General features: G+C 35.1%; 1 protein-coding gene across 3 annotated transcripts; it reads right to left on the bottom strand.

Annotated features, from left to right (window-relative positions):
* Positions 1-19,367: 19,367 nt before the first annotated feature.
* Positions 19,368-22,084, bottom strand: LOC127127551 (uncharacterized). 3 transcript variants are annotated; one of them, XM_051056757.1, is made up of 5 exons: positions 21,564-22,084; positions 21,121-21,438; positions 20,632-21,028; positions 20,178-20,309; positions 19,368-20,024 (listed from the first exon to the last, which is right to left on the bottom strand). In XM_051056757.1, exons 1-5 carry the CDS (start codon positions 22,014-22,016, stop codon positions 19,906-19,908), a joined length of 1,419 nt encoding a protein of 472 aa, XP_050912714.1. In that variant the 5' UTR covers positions 22,017-22,084; the 3' UTR covers positions 19,368-19,905. The 3 variants fall into 3 exon arrangements, with proteins under 3 accessions (XP_050912714.1, XP_050912715.1, XP_050912713.1); XM_051056758.1 differs by having other exon boundaries at positions 19,368-20,027; positions 20,632-21,022; XM_051056756.1 differs by having other exon boundaries at positions 19,368-20,027; positions 21,564-22,083.
* Between the last annotated feature and the right edge of the window lie 232 nt (positions 22,085-22,316).

The raw sequence follows: 22,316 nt of genomic DNA, 5'->3' as shown, positions 1-22,316 counted from the left end.
ATATGAGACACAGGAATTTAACGAGGTTCGGCAAATTGCCTACGTCCTCAAGGTGAAACACTCTTTAATTTATGAAGGATAATATCTGACAACTTGTACAGATCACAAGTTTGTCGTAGAAAAGAATATATTCTCACAAAGAAATATAAACCTCTCTTTGTGTTTAATATCCTCTCTCAAAGATAAACAATCTATCCTTTGTGTTTTGTGTTTAGAAGATGATTTGATAATATTTCTCTTCCTCCCTTTTCTCTCTTATATAGAAAATATCTCATATCTCAATTACCAATGAATAAATAGAAAACTCCTCCTATTTTGATGTTGCTATTTTCATCGATGATGAATAAGAGATATTCCTCTTTTCTTGGCTTCCTATTCTTAATCATGAATTATGCTCATAATTGGCTTCCTATTCTTAACCATGAATGATGCTCACATTAACATATGAAACTCACTTCGCTTTAGAGATTTATTAAATAAAAATTTAAATGATATTACAAATACGGTTATATATATATATATATATATATATATATATATATAATATATATATATATATATATATATATATATATATATATATATATATATATATATATATATTAACATGTCAAACAAGTTTTAGTTTAAGAGACTCTTTGACAAGTCTATAGTGGTGGAAGAATCCAACATGTAAAATTCTAATGAAAATGTAATTCATAACATGCGGACTTTAGGACCTATGAGTCATAATGGATAAGACACACCAACTATTGCAAATTTACTTGCTGATCATAGTAGTTATTCTATGATTGCTCCTAAATTTAAGAGAAAGAAATTGCATATTCAAGATCGCATTAACCTTTATAATATATCTCAATCAAATAGTCTAATAAACAATCTTGTTGAAGTTTATTTATTATAAATTTATAGGTTTGATCTCCTAATTTCTTTTTTGTCTTAAGATTTGAATCTTTTTCCTCTTTCCACAGGAGTGTTAGTTCTTTTCCTTAATCTTTTGCTCTTTTTGTTTCATTTTTTAATTCTTTTAATATACAATATACCCTGTTTTATAAAAAAAAATATTAATAAAATAGGATTTAATTGAAATACTCTGACAATGTAAAATGATTTACACCGTCAGTTAATATTAAACGTTAGATATTGAAATAAATTTAATTTTTATTTTAAAAATTTATATAATAACACAAACGGGTGATGGTGATGAATCGACAGTGTAAATTTTTTTACTCTAATAATATATATTAATTAAAAATCAAGTGAGAGTTCAGGAAAAGAAATTAGAAACTGTTGCTTATTAACCATAATATAAATAGTTTTTTTATGTACAAGCTATTACAAATACAACTATATTCTTATTTAATTACACACATTATGAGTATATTTGATAAAAAAATAGCCGATAACTGTAAACTAGCTTACGGAGGATGAACTTATATTGAAATCTTATAAACTATCTGATTAAGATCGAAACAACTAATAAATATGAAAAGATATAAGAATATGTTTATTTAGTTAACATTTTAATGTTTTTTAGTGGAGTATTCTTCGTCTTCTCCACTCTTACCACTGCCTTATTTCCCCCATCATTGATGAGTCAATATATTGTTATTATTCTTTTACTTTATTGTAAAAATCACGTTAGATTTACAAAGTATAATAGGTTTTTTGATTTGTAAGAAACCTATAAGGATAAAAAAGAAAAAAGAAAAACACAATAAAATTGATTATAAACTGTTAATCTTTATTTTCTTTTTGAAACAAGATTACAAATGTCATAAAATAATAAATAATCTCTCACCCTAATTAGGATGTGTGTTATTCAATGATGAGAGAATAGTATGCTATTTATTAGAAAACTAACATATTAAACTAATGGGTTCACAGGCTCATTACACAAGCTAATTTAGAGAACAAGTTAACTTAAACAATTTGGCATAACAAACAAGCTCAATTTGACATGCTAACAATCCTAGCATACTTTGACTACAGCATGTGAACAGACTTCGACGACATGCTAATGATTTTGTCGGATTATCGAACCAAGAAGCTACCCTTCGACCATACTAGAGTTCGATCTAATATCTCACAAATCTCCATCTTGGAACAAACTTTATAACATCACGGAAACAAACTAGCTTTCTTCATGCAGCTTTATCAACTGCATACAGTGGAAAAATTTGCAACTAGGTAATGTCTTGGTGATCATATCAACAACATTGTGATCTGTCGAAACGTTCAGCACTTGGACTTCTCCATGATCGATTGCCCCTCTAACGAAATGCAGCCTCACATCGATGTGCTTGGTTCTCTCATGATATGATGAATTTTTCAACAAGTGTATAGCACTTTGACTATTACATTTAACAGTGATAACTCGACCTTGCAGTTTTAGTTCCTTAGCAAAACCTTCAAGCCACAATGCTTCTTTCACGGCTTCAGTGAAGACGATATATTCCGCTTCAGTGGTTGATAAGGCAACAACCTTCTAAAGTGTAGGTTTCCAACTTATTGATGTGCCAAACATAGTGAACACATATCCATAAATATATTTTTTGGAATCCATATAACCTGCATAATCAGAGTCGACATACCCTTCGATTTCTGCTTTACTATTTTCACCACATGCTCCACTATAAATAAGTACTCTGTTCAGAGACTCATTTATGTACCTAAGAATCCACTTCAATATTTGCCAGTGAGCCTTTCCAGGATTTGCCATATACCTGGTTACAAGACTTACTGCATATGTTATGTCGGGTCTAGTACAAACCATATTATACATCAAAGAACCTACTATGTTAGCATATGGAATGATATTCTTAAAAACTCTGTCGACCTTAGTACTAGGACACTGGTCTTACTCAACTTGAATTGAGGGTTTGTCAGAGTCACAACGGGTTTTGAATTCTACAAACCAAACTTGTCGAGAATCTTCCGTAGGTATGTCTCTTGAGATAAACATAATTTTGACTGCTTTTTGTCTCTTCTGATGTCAATCCCAAAAATTATGGATGCTGCTCCCAGATTCTTCACATCAAACTCCTTATTGAGTTCAGATTTCACCTTCATTACATCCTCGACATTATTGCTTGTTATGAGAATATCATCCACATTAAGCAACAAAATAACAAATGAATTTCCAGGTCGAAATCTGAAGTAAACACAGTAGTCGAACTGACTTCTATTGAAACCTATGTGTGTCATGAACATGTCGAATCTCCTATTCCACTGTAGAGTAGATTGTTTCAGTTCATATAAAGATCTATTAAGCTTGCACACATAATCCTCCTTACCCTTTTATGCATACCCTTCAAGTTGCCTCATCGGGATTGTTTCATTTAGATCTCCATACAAGAAAGCAATCTTCACATCCATATGTTCCAGTTCTAGGTCGAATTGTACCACTATGGAAAGTAACATTCAAATAGACCTATTCTTCACAATAGGAGAGAGCAAATCATTGATGTCTACACCTTCTAGAGTGAAACCCCTTGTGACCAATCTTGCATTATATCTCTTCGACGTCACTCCTTCGATTCCTTCCTTAACTTTGAAAATCCACTTACAGATGACTAACCCGGCTCTAGCATGATTCTTGACCAGTCCCAAGTGTGGTTATCATGAAGAGAATTCATATCATCATTTATGCTCTTCATCCATTCAGACTTATTTCTCTCCTTGTAACTTCCTGATAGTCTCTAGGTTTTTCATCTAGAACCTCACTTAGAGAGATTAAGGCATAAGCTATGAGATCTGCATACCCAAATCTTTGAGGTGGCTTGATGACACTTCTAGGAATATCTCTTGCCAATAGGTAGTGATCGACAATTTCCTCATCTTCCTTAGTATCTTCAGCATCTTGTGCCTCTTCAACTTGATCTGGGATACGCAATTCAGCATCGACATGCTCCACCTCAACAGGAATCTCTTCTTGTTCCATCTCCTTTTCAAATATTTGTGCACTTCGACTAACGTCATCAGTTTTTTTGAAAGATATCTCATCTTCATTAAAAACTACATCTCGACTAGTGATACACCTCATGTGACCTGGATCTATGCACCATAGCTTATAAGCTTTGACTCCTTCAGATTATCCCATGAACATGCAACTCAGAGCTCTTGGTTCGACCTTGTCATGCCTAATGTGAGCATATGTTATGCATCCAAATACTCTAAGCTTGTCGAGATATGGTGGATATCTCAACCAAATATCTTCAGGTGTCTTCATATCTAACATAGTCGAAGGACATATATTTATCAGATATGTTGTTGTCGAAACAGCCTCAACCCAAAACACCTTCTTTAACCTAGTATTAGTCAACATGCATCTAACTCTTTCTAAAATGGTTTTAAACCTTTCAGCCAAACCATTTTGTTGGGGAGTACCCATAGTAGTTCGGTGCCTTGCAATACTAGAGGCTGCATAAAAACTATTGAACGCCTCATTGCAAAATTCAAGGCCATTGTCAGTTCTCAACCTCTTGACCTTCCTGCCAGACTGATTTTCGACCAGAGTCTTCCAACTTTTGAAGTTCTCAAAAGTTTCATCGTTAGTCTTTTGGATGAATACCCATAACTTTCTAGAATAATCATCAACTATGGATAGAAAATACATTTCTCTTGAATGTGATGGACACCTCGCAAGCCCCCAAAGATCAGCATGGATGTAATCAAGGGATCCATGTGTTCTTTGTTTGCCTTTATTGAACTTCACTCTGCAAGATTTTCCAAGTACACAGGGTTCATAAAACTTAAGCTTTTTGACTTTGTCTCCACCAAGTAGATTTCGTTTCCCCAATTCGACCAGACCTCTTTCGCTGACTTGGCCCAATCTCATGTGCCGAATTTCTATCTTCGACAAAGGTTTTGTGGATGCAACATCTGCAGAACCACTAACAAACTTCAGCCTCAAGGGTATTCAAGCCTTGTTTCTTCATGCCTCTTAATACTTCCTTCGACCCCTTCATGACTTTTAGAATAATTTTCTCTCCTTGGAAAATATATCCTTTCTTGTTGAATTCACCAAGAGAAATCAAATTTCTCCTCAAATCAGATACATACATGACTTTAGTCAACAGTCTTATTGACTCATCATGGAGCTTGAATCTCACAGATTCAACACCTGCAATCTTGCAAGCCTTATTGTTTCCAAGAAATACATATCCACCATATTGATCACATAATTCCTTGAACAGGTCTTTGTTTGGAGTCATGTGCCAAGTGCAACCTGAATCCGTAATCCACTCTTTACTTGAGTCGCCGCTGGAAACCACAAGAACATCAGATGAGTCGAAATCATCTTGAACAATGGTTGTGTTGCCATTATCCTTACCTCCATGATCTTTCAGGCATTCAGGGCATACTTTTCTTGTATGTCCTTCCTTCTTACAGTGATAACATCGAATACCATATGCATCACCACTATAAGACTTCTGCTGAGTTTTACCTTTCTTTGTCTCGAACTTGCCATCTCTCTTTGTGAATTTCACCTTAACCATTAGACCTTCACCAGTCGAAGATGGCATGTTCTCCTTTCGTTCGTTCAAATCCATAGGCTACAAGGCTGGTTGAACTTCTTCAAAGGTCAGAGACTATCTTCCACACAAGAGAGTTTCTTTGAAGTGAGCATGTGTTCTAGGCAAAGTACACAACAGTAACAACACTTGATCTTCTGATGCATGTTTTCCGCAAGTATACGTAGTACATCAGAGTAATATAAAATATTATTGATCCCATAGAGACCAATATCAATTTATCATTAACTATTGTTATGGTGTTTATCTAAGGTGATATCAAGAATGTTTGGAACGGAAACAAAATGAAAATAATAACGCTTAAATGAATTCAAAGATGTAATACTGGAACGTGGATCACATCAATCAACAATACTCCTATTATCTCTAATTAGAACTACCTATGGGGCAATATTTTCTTCCTTGAAAAAGAGTTAATTAAAAAGGAACTGTCATTTTTTATTTTTCGAAACCAGACTTTATCTTTAATCTATACCAACCGCTCACAATACACTGGTTGCGTCTTGCGTTAAAGTAGAAAATCATTTTTTATATTATAACCTCTTTAACTCAGTTTAAAAGTAATTTTGATTGAAAACTTTAATTTCAATGGGTTTTCGGTACATGCCCGGACAACCGAATTATAAACCTATAAATGCGTCCGAAAACAGTTTCAAAACCTCCTTCTAGTAATATTTAACTTTCCTAATAAATTAACAAAGTTCTTCCACTGTTTTTATTAATCAAAAACAAACCTATTTTATCTTAAGTGTCAGACGACTTTCGATCTTACCCGACTTGGTCATAGTACTACTTTCGTAGTAATCGATCAGATGTATTAAAGTTGTACTAAAGTCAAAATAACCCCAAAAGCACTCTTACATAGACAACATATGGAGTACCGTTGAATCGACGGTTCCCACATTCCAGCTCTAATGATTTATATGGACATGGTTATGGTAAACAATAAAACATATGATTGAAAATTAAGATATGACATATTAAAGTGATACGTGTGCGATTGAGTTTCAACAAGAACTTGCAAATAAATGTAGAGCTTTGAAAATATATTTTTGCACGTAAAGTAACAAGCGGGAAATAAAATAAATAAAGTAAAGTAGAGTGGGAAAATAAATAAAGTTGAGCGGTGCAAGAAAATAAAAGTAAGTAAAGTGATGCGATAAAGTAAAGAAAGTAAAGCGGTGTGACAAAGTAAATAAAATAAAGCAGTGCGGAATATATTAAAAACCTGCTTCAATCGGAGACTTGAATCTGGTACAACTGAAATCTAAATGGAGACAACATTAAAATGCTATGACTATGATGCTCCAAACTTAATAACAACAATGGTGCAATAACCCCCCGATATGACGAATTATTGCTTTAACAGTGTGAATATATGGCATATGATGCAACTAAGCTTGGATGGTTAAAACTGTGAACTTTATGTCCTATTTATACTAGTACTAGACCTAGGGAATCACATAACTCCTTCAGCGTTCGTGTGAGAGAAAAACGGTGGTCATGGGGGTGAATCTCCAACTGCCATTGACTGAAGCGCCAAAATCAAAGATGGAGATTGCCATGTAAGGATGGCGACCACCATGTTCCCAAAATGGCTCGACCCAATCTTTGTGGCCGTTGGGACGTGGGACACATCATCTTCCTCGCGGCTACCTCTATGGTGATACCATGTTGAACGCCATGTGTACAATTTACTCATTTTTCTATGTTTTTCCTCCATTTTTCTTTGTTTCTTCGAGTAAGGCATTTTCTAGGCCATGTACCTAAAAACAAGGAAAAGTATCAGCATAATAGTAGAAATGATAATAAAATGATGGTAAAACATGTGCAATCCAAGTCAAATACGTAGTGTGTTTCGGTGTTATCATCTTCATCCTTGATTTTTACATCGATATTTTCAAGATCAAGAATCAGCTTGTTGAACATATCAAACTGCTTAGCCATAACTTTTTATTCACTCATCTTGACTGAATACAGAGCTTGCTTCGGGTAGAGGTGATTGACCAATGATTTAGTCATGTACAAACTTTCAAGTTTCTCCCAAAGACCCGACACTGTCATCTCCTTCTAAACCCGTCGAAGAACCTTATCACTGAGGCTCAATAAGATGGAGATGTGGGTTTTCTCTACCATAGTCAATTTTTCTTTATCCTTTAACGCAACGTCCATGGCTACGACTCCCTTTAATGCTTCTAAACAACCCTGTTGAACCAGTAGGGCTTTCATCTTCAAGCGTTGCAGACAAAAATTGTCCACTCCGGTGAACTTTTCAATCTCATACTTTGTTGACGACATCTTCTCCATGCTCACCACACCAATTTGTTGTGAAAATGATGTCGGAATTACAAAGTATAATTGGTTTCTTGATCTGTAAGAAATTCACAAGGGTAGAATAGAAGAAAAAAATAAGAACACAATGAAATTGGTTATAAAATGTTATTCTTTACATTCTCTTTACATTCTCACTAACTCCAGAATCAATTAGTACCTTTTTGAAAATTCTCTCTTTTATTGTGCATGATATTGTGACCGTTCCAGGATCCTTCTGTTTTTTTGGAATTCCCTGACCTAGTGATATTACACTATATTTTTCCTTCCAGGCTACCGATTCTTCTGATGTTGGTCTCTTTTCGGCGATTACCTCTTCCATGAATTTTGTGTAGATGGCAATTCACTCGAGTGCTTCAGACAAAGGCATATGACTCTCTATCTTTTTAAACATTGTCATGAATTTCTCAAAGTCTGTCTCTCTTGGATCCTTCTTTGTCACTCTCTGAGGATAGGGTAACTTAATCACCTGTTTAGTCTCCTTTTTATTTTTCTCTTCAGTTGGCTTTCCAGGTGGTATAACTTTTTCATCTTTAGTTGCCTTCTCACTTCTCGTCGTGCCAACATTAACATTCTCAATGTTTCTTGGATTTTGAACTGTTTCACTTGGTAAGGAACCTCGTGTTCGAGAACTTACTATTTGTTGTGCTATCTGACCCAGCTGAACTTCGAGATTTTTTATAGAGGCGGTAGTGTTTTTCTGATTGTTTCTAGTCTCTTCTTGGAATTACATATTGTGAGTGTCCATTGTTTTAATGGCAATCTCCCAGTCTGCTTTCTTTGGAGCTTGTTGTTGCTGTTGTTGTTGATATTGAGTCTAATATTGACCTTGACCCTGTTGTGAAACATTCCCTCTTTGATCTTTCCAGGAGAAGTTTGGATGATTCTTCCACCCTGGATTGTAAGTGTTGGAGTAGGGATTATTCTGTTTCAAAAATTTTATCTCTTCAATTTGTTGAGGGGTTGCAAAGCAATATACTGTCTGGTGAGGTCCATTACAAATTTCACAAGTGATGGTCTGAGCAGGTTGAACTTGAGCTACCTGTTGAGTACCTATATTCATAGCCTTCAACTCCTTTTCCACTTCCACAGCTACTGTATCTTACAACCGAATTTTATTACTTTCCAGCTTCAAATCAATAACTCCCTCAGGTTTACTAGTACACCTATCATACAGTTACAGATGCTCATTGGTAGTTATCGCTTCAATGATCTTTTTAATATCAGTGGTTGTTGAGAAATTTGTTGAGCCACCGGCTGCGGTATCAATCAACTATTTCGTCTTTATTTCCAGTCCATTAACAAACATCTGCATATATTCAGTCTGATTCATATTATGAGTTGGGCAAGCTACCAGGACCCTTTTGAATCTTTTGTAGGCATCTCCCATAGACTCGCCCTCCTTCTATTTGAAGTTTAAGATTTCATACCTTTTTCTCAAAAATACCGATGCTGGAAAATACTCATTTAAGAAAGCAGTTTCCATCTCTTCCCATGATATAATACTGTCGAATGGGAGGGAGTAGAACCATTCTTCCGCCTCTTCATCTATAGTGAACAGGGACATTTTTAACTTCTTTGTTTCATCAGTATGACCATCAATTTTTAAAGTAGTACTCATGATCAGAATCTCTACAAGTGCTTGTTTGTATCTTCATTTACCTTTCCGGTGAAAGTTTTTCTTTCAAGTTGATTGAATGTGCTAGGATGTAGTTGAAAATTAGTCACATTCACCGGTTGATTGACAATTGTTAATCTACCACCCGGTGCATTTGCACCTCCATAATCACCAGGGAGTCTTTCCGGAGGTGGAGGTGGAATTGGAGGAACTTCCGCCATAGTTTCTGTTTTTGAATCTGAGTGAACCGAGGGAACTTCTTCTTTGGCATTCAATCTAGCGTTCCTGAGTCTCTGGTGAAGGGTTCTCTCGATTTCTACGTCAAAAAGAAATTATGCTGAGGGATCTCCTCGCATAAACAGATTAGCGAATGAAATTATATAAATGATAGAAAAATAATTTTATTTAAAAGCAATAAAATTTTAATTGAACTAAAATTAAACTCTATATTTTGGCAGTCCCCGGCAACGGTGCTAAAAACTTGATCGAAAAAATAGCAAGTGTACTATTTTTCCTTTTGTAGTAATAAAGGGGAAATTCCCTGAATGTCGATCTCAAGGACTGCGTGTTAATATCGAGTTCAAATAATCGTTCAATTAAACAAAAACTAGTGTTTGGGGGTTTTAGATTCAGATTTATAAAAATAAAGGTAAATAAAGTTAATACTATAAAATAAGGGTTTGCAAGGGAAAATGTCAGGGAAGGTGTATAATATGTCCCTGTAACAATGCTGAGTCACTATTGTATCAACAAATATTAATTTATTACTACCAATTCGCAAGGGTATTTTCTCCCAAGGCATTGGTGAGAAAACCTTTAATCATTCAACCTTAATTTCTATGTCAATAGGAAATTACCGGTGAAATTAAGCCTTATTATATCAAGAATCTCATGGTTCATACAGGGTATCCCTAGTCCTAGGTGATATCTATTGTAAAGTAATCTTATGAAAACCTCATCAATGGCGGTCCAACATAATTGATAATCATACACCAATGATCTGAAAGAGAAAGCATTAAACACATCAAAAGATTACCGTAGTTATGAAAAACAATATTATCAATGCAATCGCAAACTCAGAGTCATTACAGATATAAATTAGGGACACCCCCCTAGCATTGAGGGGTTTAGCTACTCATATTGTTCAAAACAGATTCAAGATAAAAATTAGACATTACAAGTAATTTGATGACTTGGATCTTCAATTACTTCAGCTCATGAAAATCTTCCACTCTCCGAATTCCTTGATCTCTGTAATTCTAGACGGTCTGGCAATTCTCCGTGCTTTGTTTTCTCCTCGCCAAAAAGTGTCCTTCTTCTCACGTAGAAACTCTTCTAAAATAGTGAAAATACCTTGGCATTGGTTGGAAATCCCCAAAACACCCTTGTTGCTCAAGCCCGGATAAAAGCCCAAAAATTGGAATATTTTGCGCCTGGGCTAACACGGGTGGCCGTGTCAGGCCCCTGACTTGGCTCTCATCTTCAACTTCATCCCATGTGGGATGAAACGGGTGGCCGTGTCAGGCCTCTGCCTTGACCTTCCTCTTCAGCTTCATTAGGTCTTCATCCTGACACGGCCCGTGTCAGGTGACACGAGTGGTCATGTCAGGCTTCCTAAAACTTCATAACTTCTTTCCTCAAACGCCAAAATTCTCGACTTTCTTGCATTTAGTCCATTGGATTTTCTACTTGGACCTGGAGGGAATAAAAACAGACAACCAAAGCATAAAATTCCAAAAACACGAAATAAAACTAAAAATTGATAAAATGCTTAATTAACTTACATAAACAAAAACTAACTTAAAAGGTGACATAATGCGAACAAAGTATTCCAGAATCCTTGGCTTCTTATTGAATAAGTGATGAAAACACAGTAAAAATGGTAATGGGTCAACCATTTGAACCTGATATCTCAAAAGACAAGTCAATCGTTTCTTCGATTCAAGCTCTTTTAACTTCGAATCTTCACCCAAAATCCTTCATTGGCACCTTCTAAAGCTAACTGAAGCATTGCCTTGGCTTGAAGCACCTTGGAACCAGATCTCCAAATCTACCATTGTTGACCTTCGAAGCTCCAACTGGAAAGGTAGTTACAAGTAAAATTATTAAGCAAACAAGTTACCACACTCTTCACCTCACTCCGCTAATCAAAATCCCTCACTTACCTTTAATTTATCTTCAGTATTCATCATTTAATTTTACTTTGAAGAACTAGGATTCTTCGAGTTCTTGAGCAAATTCTCCCTGCTCATAGCCAATTAATGGCTCTGATGCAGGGAGACATGAACAATGAAGTGTTGCGAAGCTAATGCCATGTTTGGGTGTTGCTAAAAACACAAGTTCATGTGATCTGCAAAATCAACTCAAGGTTGAAGATGAAGTTGGTGCGCGCGTTTTGGTGTCAAACATTCAAACCTGACCAATCACAACCTGACACGCGCCTTTTTCAAATTCTAGCCATTGGCGCCTATTTCTTTTATTTTATTTCATTTTATTTTTCATTTTTTATTTACTTTTCTTTTTCAATTAATTTCTCACTCATTTTGATCAAAAAATTTTACACAAAGTCTTTAAGAATATTTTGCATCACATACATTTGTTTCCTAGTTTATTAACCATTTTTTGCATTTATTATAATTTTTATTTCATTTTCTTTTTAATTTTCTTTTCCAATTTATTTTTTAACCGTTTTTAAACATTTTTGCATCCAACCTTTGAGATCTATTCATTCATAAAATTTGGGACTTTGTGTAATTTTTGCAACCATTTTTGAATCATTTTGAACATAGTTTGGTATTTTCTCTTTAATTTCCCTTTTAAATCATTTTTATTCATATTTTTGTTTGACTTTTTATACACTTGATGCTTTTGACTTGAGTTGTTGACTTGGTTGATCAATGCTTCTACATTTCAAGTTATCCATAGATGGAATTGAGGTTGATTCAATCTTCTTTGTTTCAAACATGTTGATTATGATCTTTGAATCATTTTTGACACTTTGGATCAATGATAGGTTATCCCTCATTGAGCCATATGTTTGAGTCCCTTGATTTGTATCATAGTAGATCCTAAGTCAAACACTTGAGTCATATATTACTTTGACTTCATTCATCTACTCTCTTCCTCTACTTTGACCATTGTGTTACATGTTTTAGGAGATTAACTTGTGTTAATTCTCTAACATGTCTGACATATAAATTGCTATTGACCGGCCTTAGATAGGTATGGCTTCTACATAAGCCTACTTAAGATTGCTTAACATAGCGCTAAATCGTCCCGACACAATGAATGAATCACTAACTCTCACCATTAATAATTAACTTTACTTTATTGTCATTTAATTCTTGTCATTTAAATTCAAGTCATTTACTTTTGTGCCTTTATTTTATACAAGTTACTTTTATGCTTCAGTCATCATCTTATTTCATACATTATTAATTTTGTATTGATTATCTTGTCTTATTCATTTGTTGCTTCTTATATTGTGTTTGATCTGCTTGATATCATCTCAATGAACCAAAACATGATAAAATGAATTGACTTGATCTTAATACCTAAGCTTGATCTGGAGTGATGATACTCATATTGTGGACTTTGGACTTTAGAAATAGGATCTTATGACCTTTGCTTGATTTGGAGTGACCTTGGACCCATGGACCATGTGGACACTCTGACTTTGCACTTGGTTCACTTGTTGAAGTTTTAAACTTATGAATTTATTCTTGTTCATTTTCTTTATGCATCTTCTTATCACGTTCATCTATTTAGGTTGGCACACATTAGCACACACATGGTTTTCTCTTGGGCTACCTAACAATGAAACCCTAGTCTAGTCTTTGTATGATCATGCACTGTGTGTTCTATTATTCTCATCCCCTTGATTTAGCTTGATCAAACTTTGTTTGATCAACTAGATCCCCTTGACTTTGCACATACCCTTTATCTTTGTCAGGTGATCATAAGCCCCTTGGTAATTTAATGGGATTTGTCTTTGTTACTTTGGCGCTTCATCCTCTCAACAAGTACAAGACCTCAAGCACCAGTCATCTGCCTCATCCCCATAGTTCATCTTTGAGAACCTATTTCAACAACTTGTCAGCATTGACAAGGATTGCATGCCGTGAGCCTTAAGCAATAAAGAAGGGGTGAAAGGGAGCATTCTTATCCTCATTTTTAATATTTTTGGTATGGGACGAATGATCCAATTTTTTGGAGTATTTACCAATATTTATAGACTTTAGTGCAATTTCAGTCAATTCACTGACAAGTCTGCAACTAGCCCTATGGCTTCTCTTTTCAGATCATTTTAGTTTAAACACCATTGTGGCTTCCTCTTTGGGACACACGTTTATGGTTAAACCTTTTTTCTCTTGATTTTGACACCATTCCCTTACCATATCAGTCCTCGTGCTTTGGTAAGATCCTTGTCATGTCAGTCTCAGTGCTTTGACAAGTTCCTGCTTTCCTTCCTTACCATGTTAGTCCATGTGCTTTGGTAAGTCATCCCTCTTGGTTTTGACACCACAATTCAGGTTGACACCTTTATTAGTTATACACCTTTGTTTCCTTCTTGGGATGCACATTTGTGGTTAACCCCTTCTCTTGGTTTAAACACCACTCCCTTTTCTCTTTGGTTTAAACACCGCAGCTTTGGGTTGACACCTTTAGTGGTTATACAACATTTCCTTGATTTTGACACCACAATCCCTTTCTTGGTTTAAACACCACAGTCTCTTTCCTTTGGTTTAAACATTGCTTTAGCTTCTGGTCTTTACGGTTTAAACACCACTCGCAATCATATTTTTTCTCAGTATTTGTCCTCCGAACTACGGAACTCTGACTTCCTCATTGCATTATGAGGGTACGTAGGCACGAGGATACGAATCCTTGGCGATCACTTTTCTTTCTTTCTCTCTGGTTCCACGAACTATGAGGCTCTGGATTTCTCATTGTACCATGAGAATACGTAGGCATGAGGGCCTCAATCCTCCTTAAGAACTCTCTCTCTAACTCATTTTCTGTTTTGCAGGTACATGAAGATAGTAACACCCATCCAAACAAGAGCATTTAAAATGGTCCCCATGGAGTACCATGGATGTGAGGGGTTCTTATACCTTCCCCCTTGCATAACCGACTTTCTTACTCATTTCTCTTTCCCCACTTGGGTTTTATCGATATTTTCCCTTCTCTATTTTGAGATAAATAAAGTTTGATGATGACTTTGTTGTGTGTTCGATAGTTCAACTCTGTTTTGGGACAAATATTGATATTTGTGTGGCACCCACCGGATGCTCTTAAATGCTACTTGTTGTGGGCAGAGGAGGTGTCATCCTGCTTTGAGCTGATTGGCGCAAGAAATTATTATAATTTTTACGTCGTTTAGGGTGTTGTTTAGTTTTAGAAGTCTATCGCCTCTATTAGGGTATTTGGTAATCTAGTATTGGGCATGGTTTTTTTTTCAGATTGAGGTTTGGTTTGTAATTTTGGTGGGATCTATATGTAGATGGATCTTTTACGATCGGTACTTTTACCATCGTTAAATTAAGATCAAATAATTAATATTTTTAATTATATATTTTTATTTAATATAAGTTTACAAAAATGTATTTAAATTAGACGTTTAGATTCCACTCCAACAATTGTAAAAATACTGAACGCGTGGAATTGTGGTTGGAGTGAAATTATATTCGTATATAGCTTATTGTTATTTATTTTTATTTTTGTGTATTTCTTGTTTTAATGCATGATTATATTTTAATCATAATTTATTTTGCTTCTTAAAATAACTCTTGGTCTAATCACCTCATTTTTTGAGGATTTCTTAATGCATTTCATATGTTTCTTATGTGTTATGCAAAATTCTAAAAATGTTTCGAGTTTTTGGAGATGCGTCTTTGAACACACCAAAAAGTCAGTTAACGTTAAAATATTTCGGAGATGCATTTCTAGAACATTTAAGAGGTTAAGTCGCGTCAGACTTTTCTCCTTCCTCATTTCACATTTTACTCAAACTCAGCTCAACTTCAACCTCTCTCAAATTTCTTCTCTACACCAAGTCAAATTTCATTCAACAATGCTCAAGAAAACTCATGGGAACATCAATCTTCATCTGTAACATCATCCATCTTCCTCAAATACATCGATTTCTTATAAGTTTTCGAATTTTTAATGAAATTTGAGTTTTGGTGTAAATGAGTAGAAATCAATTATTAGGATTATAAATAAATAGATATCACATTTAAGATAGTTTAATCATAGTGTATTACTTGTTTGTTGGCTGAAATTATTGATCGTAATAATTTTTTTGAGCCTGCATGTGGTACATAACGCAATAGACGCAACTTTTGAGTTACAAAAAATTCTGAAGATGCATCTCCGGAATTTTTCAGCGTTTAATTTTCTGCAAGAAATTTCAGAGATGCATCTCTGAAATTTTTTAATGTTTTAGTTTCCTGCAGTATTTTTTTTATATTTTTTTGCTTGTGTGTTGTTTTCCTGCACTAATGATCTTCCTTACTTTAACTTACAAGCATAATGGCTGATAGACATGATAGATTGAGGCATGGCAGGGTTGCTTAGCACGTATTCATTCGGTGGGAGAAGAGTCAGTAGATTTTTGAGGCTCTTGGTCTCTCTGGTCAGGAAGATTCGTCTACTTCTAGGGCGCGTGCTTCTTCTCATGCCATTTCATCTTCTTCTTCCCGTAGGTGACGGCATTCACCATCTGACACATCACTCTCTCATCCTCCCGCGGGTGTTAGGTTTCACCAGTGCCACCTCCTACCGATGATGTTGTTGACTCAGTTCCACCTCTTATCCCACCTCTTACTAATGATGTTGTTGATCGAGTGCCACCTCCTAAGGATGAGGTTGCTGCGGATGCTAAGCTAGAGGCTTTTGGAGGTGATCTAGTTAATTTCTCCTTACTGCCTCTGTATCCAGACCATACTGCCAGACATATCTGAGACTAGGAGGTAACATTAGTTGGATTCTTTATTTATTTTTACGTTAATTTTAATTTCTGACATTGATTATTTCGAAAAATTTCAAGAGCATGATCTGCAAAAGTTTCTTAACCACGGGAAGAAGATTGTTGTGTTGCCTCAGCCGAATGAGGATTGATTTCAGTCGATTTTGTCTTTATCTGGCATGAAGGCCTTATGCACGATCGGTTATACTACGGTCAACCATAGGATGCTTAATGCATTTGTGGAGAGATGGCACTCGAAGACCTCGCCTCTTAAATGGTGAGATGTTTATCACACTCGACGATGTCGCGTGTTAGCTACATCTTTCGATCAGGGGGAGATTCCTAGATCATGGGAGGATGATCAAAGATGAGGAACTCGAGATTATGGTAGAGTATCTAGGGGTTGATCCAGGGGAGGCGGTGGAGGAGTTGGATACGACCAGGGGTGTTCATGCTAGATTTGTATATCTGAAGAAGGTATATGAGGATGCGATCCTGAGTACACAACAGGCTGATAGTGATGATGAGCAGGTGGTCCTCCACAGATCGCATACATTGAGAGCATACCTGCTTTATTTGGTCGGCACTGTGATTTTTATGGACAAGAGTGTGACCTATATAGACGTCGTATACCTACGTTACCGTTTGAGATGCGACCATTTGACGAGATAGTGATATACTTTGGATGGTTGGCCTGCGGATCACGTCTCACTGCTCTTCATCTTCCCGAGCGTGTCATGCGGTAGTTCGGCTACACTCAGACCATTCTCAGGAACCATGATGTCTATGCTCCTTTTGCCTTGACACGTAGACAGATAGATGACATGTTTGATGATAATGAGAGCCATATGGTACTAGAGGAGGCACGGACTACCATAGTTGAGGCGACTGGAGCTATGTCGAAGGGTACATTAGATGGTTCTTCAATGTGTCACATACGTACATGGTGCTTCAAGAGATACTATATGAGGCGCAGACACAGCTAGATCATGCTGAGGATGTCTTGCCTAGGTGTCGTCGTATAGTGGAGATTCAGTGGATAGACATTGACAAAGGTATCTTCCCTGATGAGTCTGAAGTGAGACAGATCCTATATGTCATCATGACGGAGGCACAGGGAGCATTGTTGTACCGGAGACAGCGTCGGAGGACATGGAGATTGATGCGAGGAGGTAGACGAGGCAGAGGAGGTAAAGGATAGGTTGTCAAACATAGACAATAATCTCTTATTATATAGTTGTAGTACTATGATTTGTACTTTATTTTGATAGTCTTACTACTTTATTGATCTCGATTGTACAATATTTTTTACATTTATTGGTATTTTATTTTTGTATGGCATTTTTGATCTATCTGAAATTATGCACGTCTACTTTTTTTTCTTTTTCAATTGTACGGTATATTTTAAATCTTCATCTGAACACATATAACCAACATATAATATGAAATACCTTTTCTGATACGTTTCAGAGATGTATCTCCGGAATATTCATGGAGATACATCTTCGTTACAAATCAAATATAAATTACTTATGAGTGTGATGTATTGAATGTTTTAAATTATTCCGAAGATAAATCTCAGAAATATTTGAATGTTTATTCAGAAATTAATACATCCGAAAATAAATCTCAAAAAACTAAAAGAATTTAAATAATTTCACGTGATGGTTAAGAAATATTAATGATACTGATATATTAAAAAAAATCTTCTATTTTTATACTACTTTCATTTTATACCAAGCCCACTTTTGAAAGAAAAAAAAAATCTTAATGCATGTAAAATGAGTAAAAGTAACATTCGGCTCATTATTTATGAGTTTTTTCCTAAAAACTTTTTTCCTAATAAAGGGAGTAAAATGCAATAGGAGAGTAAGGCAATACCAGATGGCTACGTTTCCTTAGAAAGCCTTAAAAACTAAGAAATGAACCATGAGCCCCCCACCACATTTGTGAGTTCCAAGATATAGACTAAAGATAGAACTTTTTGGACATTAATGAAAGCACCATATGAAAACGATTTATAAGCACTTGAAAACCAAAACCTTACACGTGTTAAACCAAACACATATTGTACCACAATTCAAACCAAGGGCACAGAAGCTTCTCTACCAAGCAATGGTCAATTAATCTTCATACATACGTACACTCACACTTGACCCATCAATGATATGCTAATTTTCTTTACTTTCTCTTTTTCACTTTGCCATATTTATAAGAGAGAGACCACAATAATACCCAATGGTCTAAAAGTTATTTAAATAGTACTTACAATTTACAAATACTATACAGTTCAATATTCAAAGCGCCTGCAATAAGCCTCCTTGGACAAAGCAAAAGTTGCCTTTAATTGTACTGGAAAAAGCAACAAGTTCTTAGTAAGACACAGCTCACAACACTTAAGACACCGCTTTAAAAGAATAGTATTTATTTTTTAATTATATTTTTTACTTTTTTATCAACATATTTTTATTTATTTTACATTACTTTATATTGAATTAGCTGTAATAATTTTAAATATATAATTTAATATTATTTATAAAAAATATATTTATTACAATTAGTAAAATAGTTGTTACTATAATCAGTTAATAATATGTAAAAATATAATAAAAGAAAAATATCATATATTCCCTCTAATTCTATTTATAAAAAATATTATTTTTTAAAATTTATTAAATAATTAATATATTTTATCCATTACACTATCTAAATATATTAATTATTAATTATTTAATAAACCTAAAAAAATATTTTTTTTAAATAATAATAAACGCAATTTATCATGATTAGCAAAACTCAAAAACAATGTTATGCAAGAGACTTGCCATACTGCTTTAATCAAAAGAAATTTGAAATTCAAAAAAGTAAATAAAAAATGATGGAATGCACATAAAAGTAGAGACAAAAAATGTATAACTAAAATTCCTTGTATTATTTATTTATAATAAGTAATTAAGGTGGACAGGTTGGCATAATCAGATTTCCAACAAAATACATAAGAAAGGGATCTGTAAAACCACTGCAAATCTGGTCCACTCCCTTCCTAATTTCTCCATTGTCATCCCAAACCCATTTTTTATTACTATTACCCTAATAACACCAAACAAAAACAAAGGCAAAAATTGACCCATCCACCATTTTTGTCTTTCCTCAAGAGACTTACCACAACTCTCCATCAAAAAGAACAAAAGTAACTTATATCACTGCAATTTCAGGCTGTCATAACCGCATTACTTTTTTTTATCCAGAGACCCCTAACATTATTTTTAAACTCTTGCTAAAGAAAAAAAACATTTATCTTCTATTTTTTCTTACATCTTCACCCAAAACCTCACTTCCCTTTCATAACAACCAAAAATAACTATTCCTTCTACTATAAACTATTGTAACATCAAATCCCTTAAAATACTCCCAAAATCCCTACCCCATTTTTCTTTTTCATCATCACATCAGTAAGTCCACTCCTTAGGAAGGCTGATTTCATTGCTCACTGCTGGCTGTGGCCTGCTGATGTTGTTGATGTGCTTCTGTTGTGAAAGGGCATAATTACCCCTATGCCTAGGAGGGGCTACTGCACATAGACAAAAGTCAATTATTCAATATTCAATATTCTATAAAACCATTATTAAAATAAAAATGCAGATTATACGGAGGAGTGATAACTGATAAGTACACTCTTAATTAATAAATTACAAGTTTATTAATTATATATTATTATTACCATTGTCCACATTAGAGATGGAATTAAAACGATGCAGATGCAAGTGCTGTTGAGGCTGCCCCACTACATATTCATCAAGGTTCAGATTTAGGGCTTGGGCCACCCTAGCTGGAACCAACGCAGTTGAACATACTGCAAATACAAACACAAGAAATGGTAACGTTGTTATTAAAAATATACCAAAAATTAAATAAATATAAACAAAAAGTTCCTCGCACCTAGAACGAGAAAATAAGAATTAAAACTTTAAAAAAAAATAGGGTGATAAAAAAGTTCCAAAAACATACCAATAGTACTATAAAACATTAACAACTAGATTCAACCATTTAAAAACATTTTAATTCTCTATAGTAACGATGGTCAACCACAACCACCGCATTAAATGCTTAAGAAATGAAAAACAACGCAAGATTTGAAATTATAAAGGACAAAATAACATGAAAAAAGCATTCACCTGGTTTTTTCCGTGATGCAGCAGGACTATCAACACGACGAGGCAAGAACACGCCAGTGCCAGCACTTTCCCTTCTACCAGAACCGTTTCCCAGAAAAACAGCTCTCATTCCAGACCCAAATTGTTGATTGTTAATCTGTTGTTGTTGTTTGGCTTGATTATAAAACTGTTGTTGTTTCGCATGCTGAAGTGTTGGCCATGCAGATGAAGACAAACCTAATGCGCCTGTGTTTGTGTTTCTCATTCCATCAACACCATTAGTATCACCGAAATTTCTTCCTCTGTTTTGTGCTGTATGATTGGGTTGTTGATTTTCAAATGCACCCCCACATTGATTCTGCACACCTCCCCACATTGAGTTCTGTTTCACCATTTGTTGCTGTCTCAGCATCTGAAACTTCAATTACAAACCAACGAAGAAATTCCTTTAATTATTAAGTAGATTAAAAACAAATAGTAAAGTATTATTCATAAAAAATTAAAGCTTACTTGTGCAATTTGAAATTGCTGGTGAGAAAGTGAATGTTGAGTGAAGTAACCCATTTCATGATTTGGGGAAACGGTGTTGTTTTTGGAGGGTAGAGTAATAGGGGAAGGTTTGTTGTGAGAGTTATAACATTGCTGGTTCAATCTCATTCTTTCTACTTCCCCTGCAGCCGCATGCAGCAGATCCCAAGTAGCCTTTGAAGAAGAAACATCACAAACACCATTAGGACTTCCATGGCTTGAACTTGAACATTTACGGCATCTACAACTACTCCCAAAAGCACATAGTGTAGATTGCGGTGAGCCTGACACAAAACGACCCTGCAAAAAATAAACAATAAACGACACCATAAACATCAAAACGCAACAAACCAAAAAGAAAAACAAAAAAAAACGCTAACCGTTTTAAAAATAAATAAAAACTGAAATAAGATAAACTTTCTTACCAAATTCTTATCAGAGGCTTTGTAATCAACTTCGAGGGTGGAACGAGCCATGCGACGAGTCAACTCAGCCATGTGTTTTTCATCCTCGTCGCTTTCTGTTTCGCTTGAACCACTGAGAGAGTCGACAGGGGAACTGAAATCAAAAGAAGCAAAGCCATAAGGAAGAGTATCTTCTCCATTGTTGAAGAGCGGAGAAGGTTTCTCTTTCGAGGAAAATGAAGGGGTGGTTAACCCGCCACCATCTTCATCGTCGGAGAGAAACTGTAGTGGTAACCAGAACTCTCCGTCGACCAAATTTTCAGCCATTGCAAAAGATGAAAATGAAACCAGAGACGAAAAAAACAGAGAGAACAGAGGTTTGAAATTTGGGTTTGAAGTGTGGGTTGTGAAGAATTTAATAGGAAAAGAAAAAGAGAAACTAGGTGGAATGTGTGAAGGGACCCATGATTGCATAAAGGCGAGACATGGGAAAGAGAAAAATGTGAGTGTGTGTGAGAGAGAGTGTGAGTGGGAGAGGGAAGAGTGTGTATTTGTAGAGAGATACACACATGAAATGTGAGCGGTGCTGTAACTATCACGCGGCTTTAGTAACGTGTTACACACGCGGCTTTATGTATAACAATATTTTTTTTATATATAATAAATATAATTACTTTTATATTTAATTATATAAAGGTAGAAGAAAGAAAACAATTTATACCTATAACTTATAAATTTATATATTAAAAATGAGTTGTTTCATAATTATCACGT

This window comes from Lathyrus oleraceus, chromosome 3, assembly GCF_024323335.1.
Source record: "Lathyrus oleraceus cultivar Zhongwan6 chromosome 3, CAAS_Psat_ZW6_1.0, whole genome shotgun sequence".
In the NCBI taxonomy this organism is placed as follows: domain Eukaryota; kingdom Viridiplantae; phylum Streptophyta; class Magnoliopsida; order Fabales; family Fabaceae; genus Lathyrus; species Lathyrus oleraceus.
The sequence above is the reverse complement of the archived record's forward strand: the minus strand, read 5'-3'. Positions and strand labels throughout refer to the sequence as shown.

Coding starts and splice junctions, on each gene's coding strand:
- LOC127127551 (XM_051056756.1), bottom strand. CDS start 22,016: ATGCAATCATGGGTCCCTTCACACATTCCACCTAGTTTCTCTTTTTCT. Junction 21,439..21,563: donor AAGCCTCTGATAAGAATTTG/GTAAGAAAGTTT, acceptor TATTTTTTGCAG/GGTCGTTTTGTGTCAGGCTC. Junction 21,029..21,120: donor AGCAATTTCAAATTGCACAA/GTAAGCTTTAAT, acceptor TTGTAATTGAAG/TTTCAGATGCTGAGACAGCA.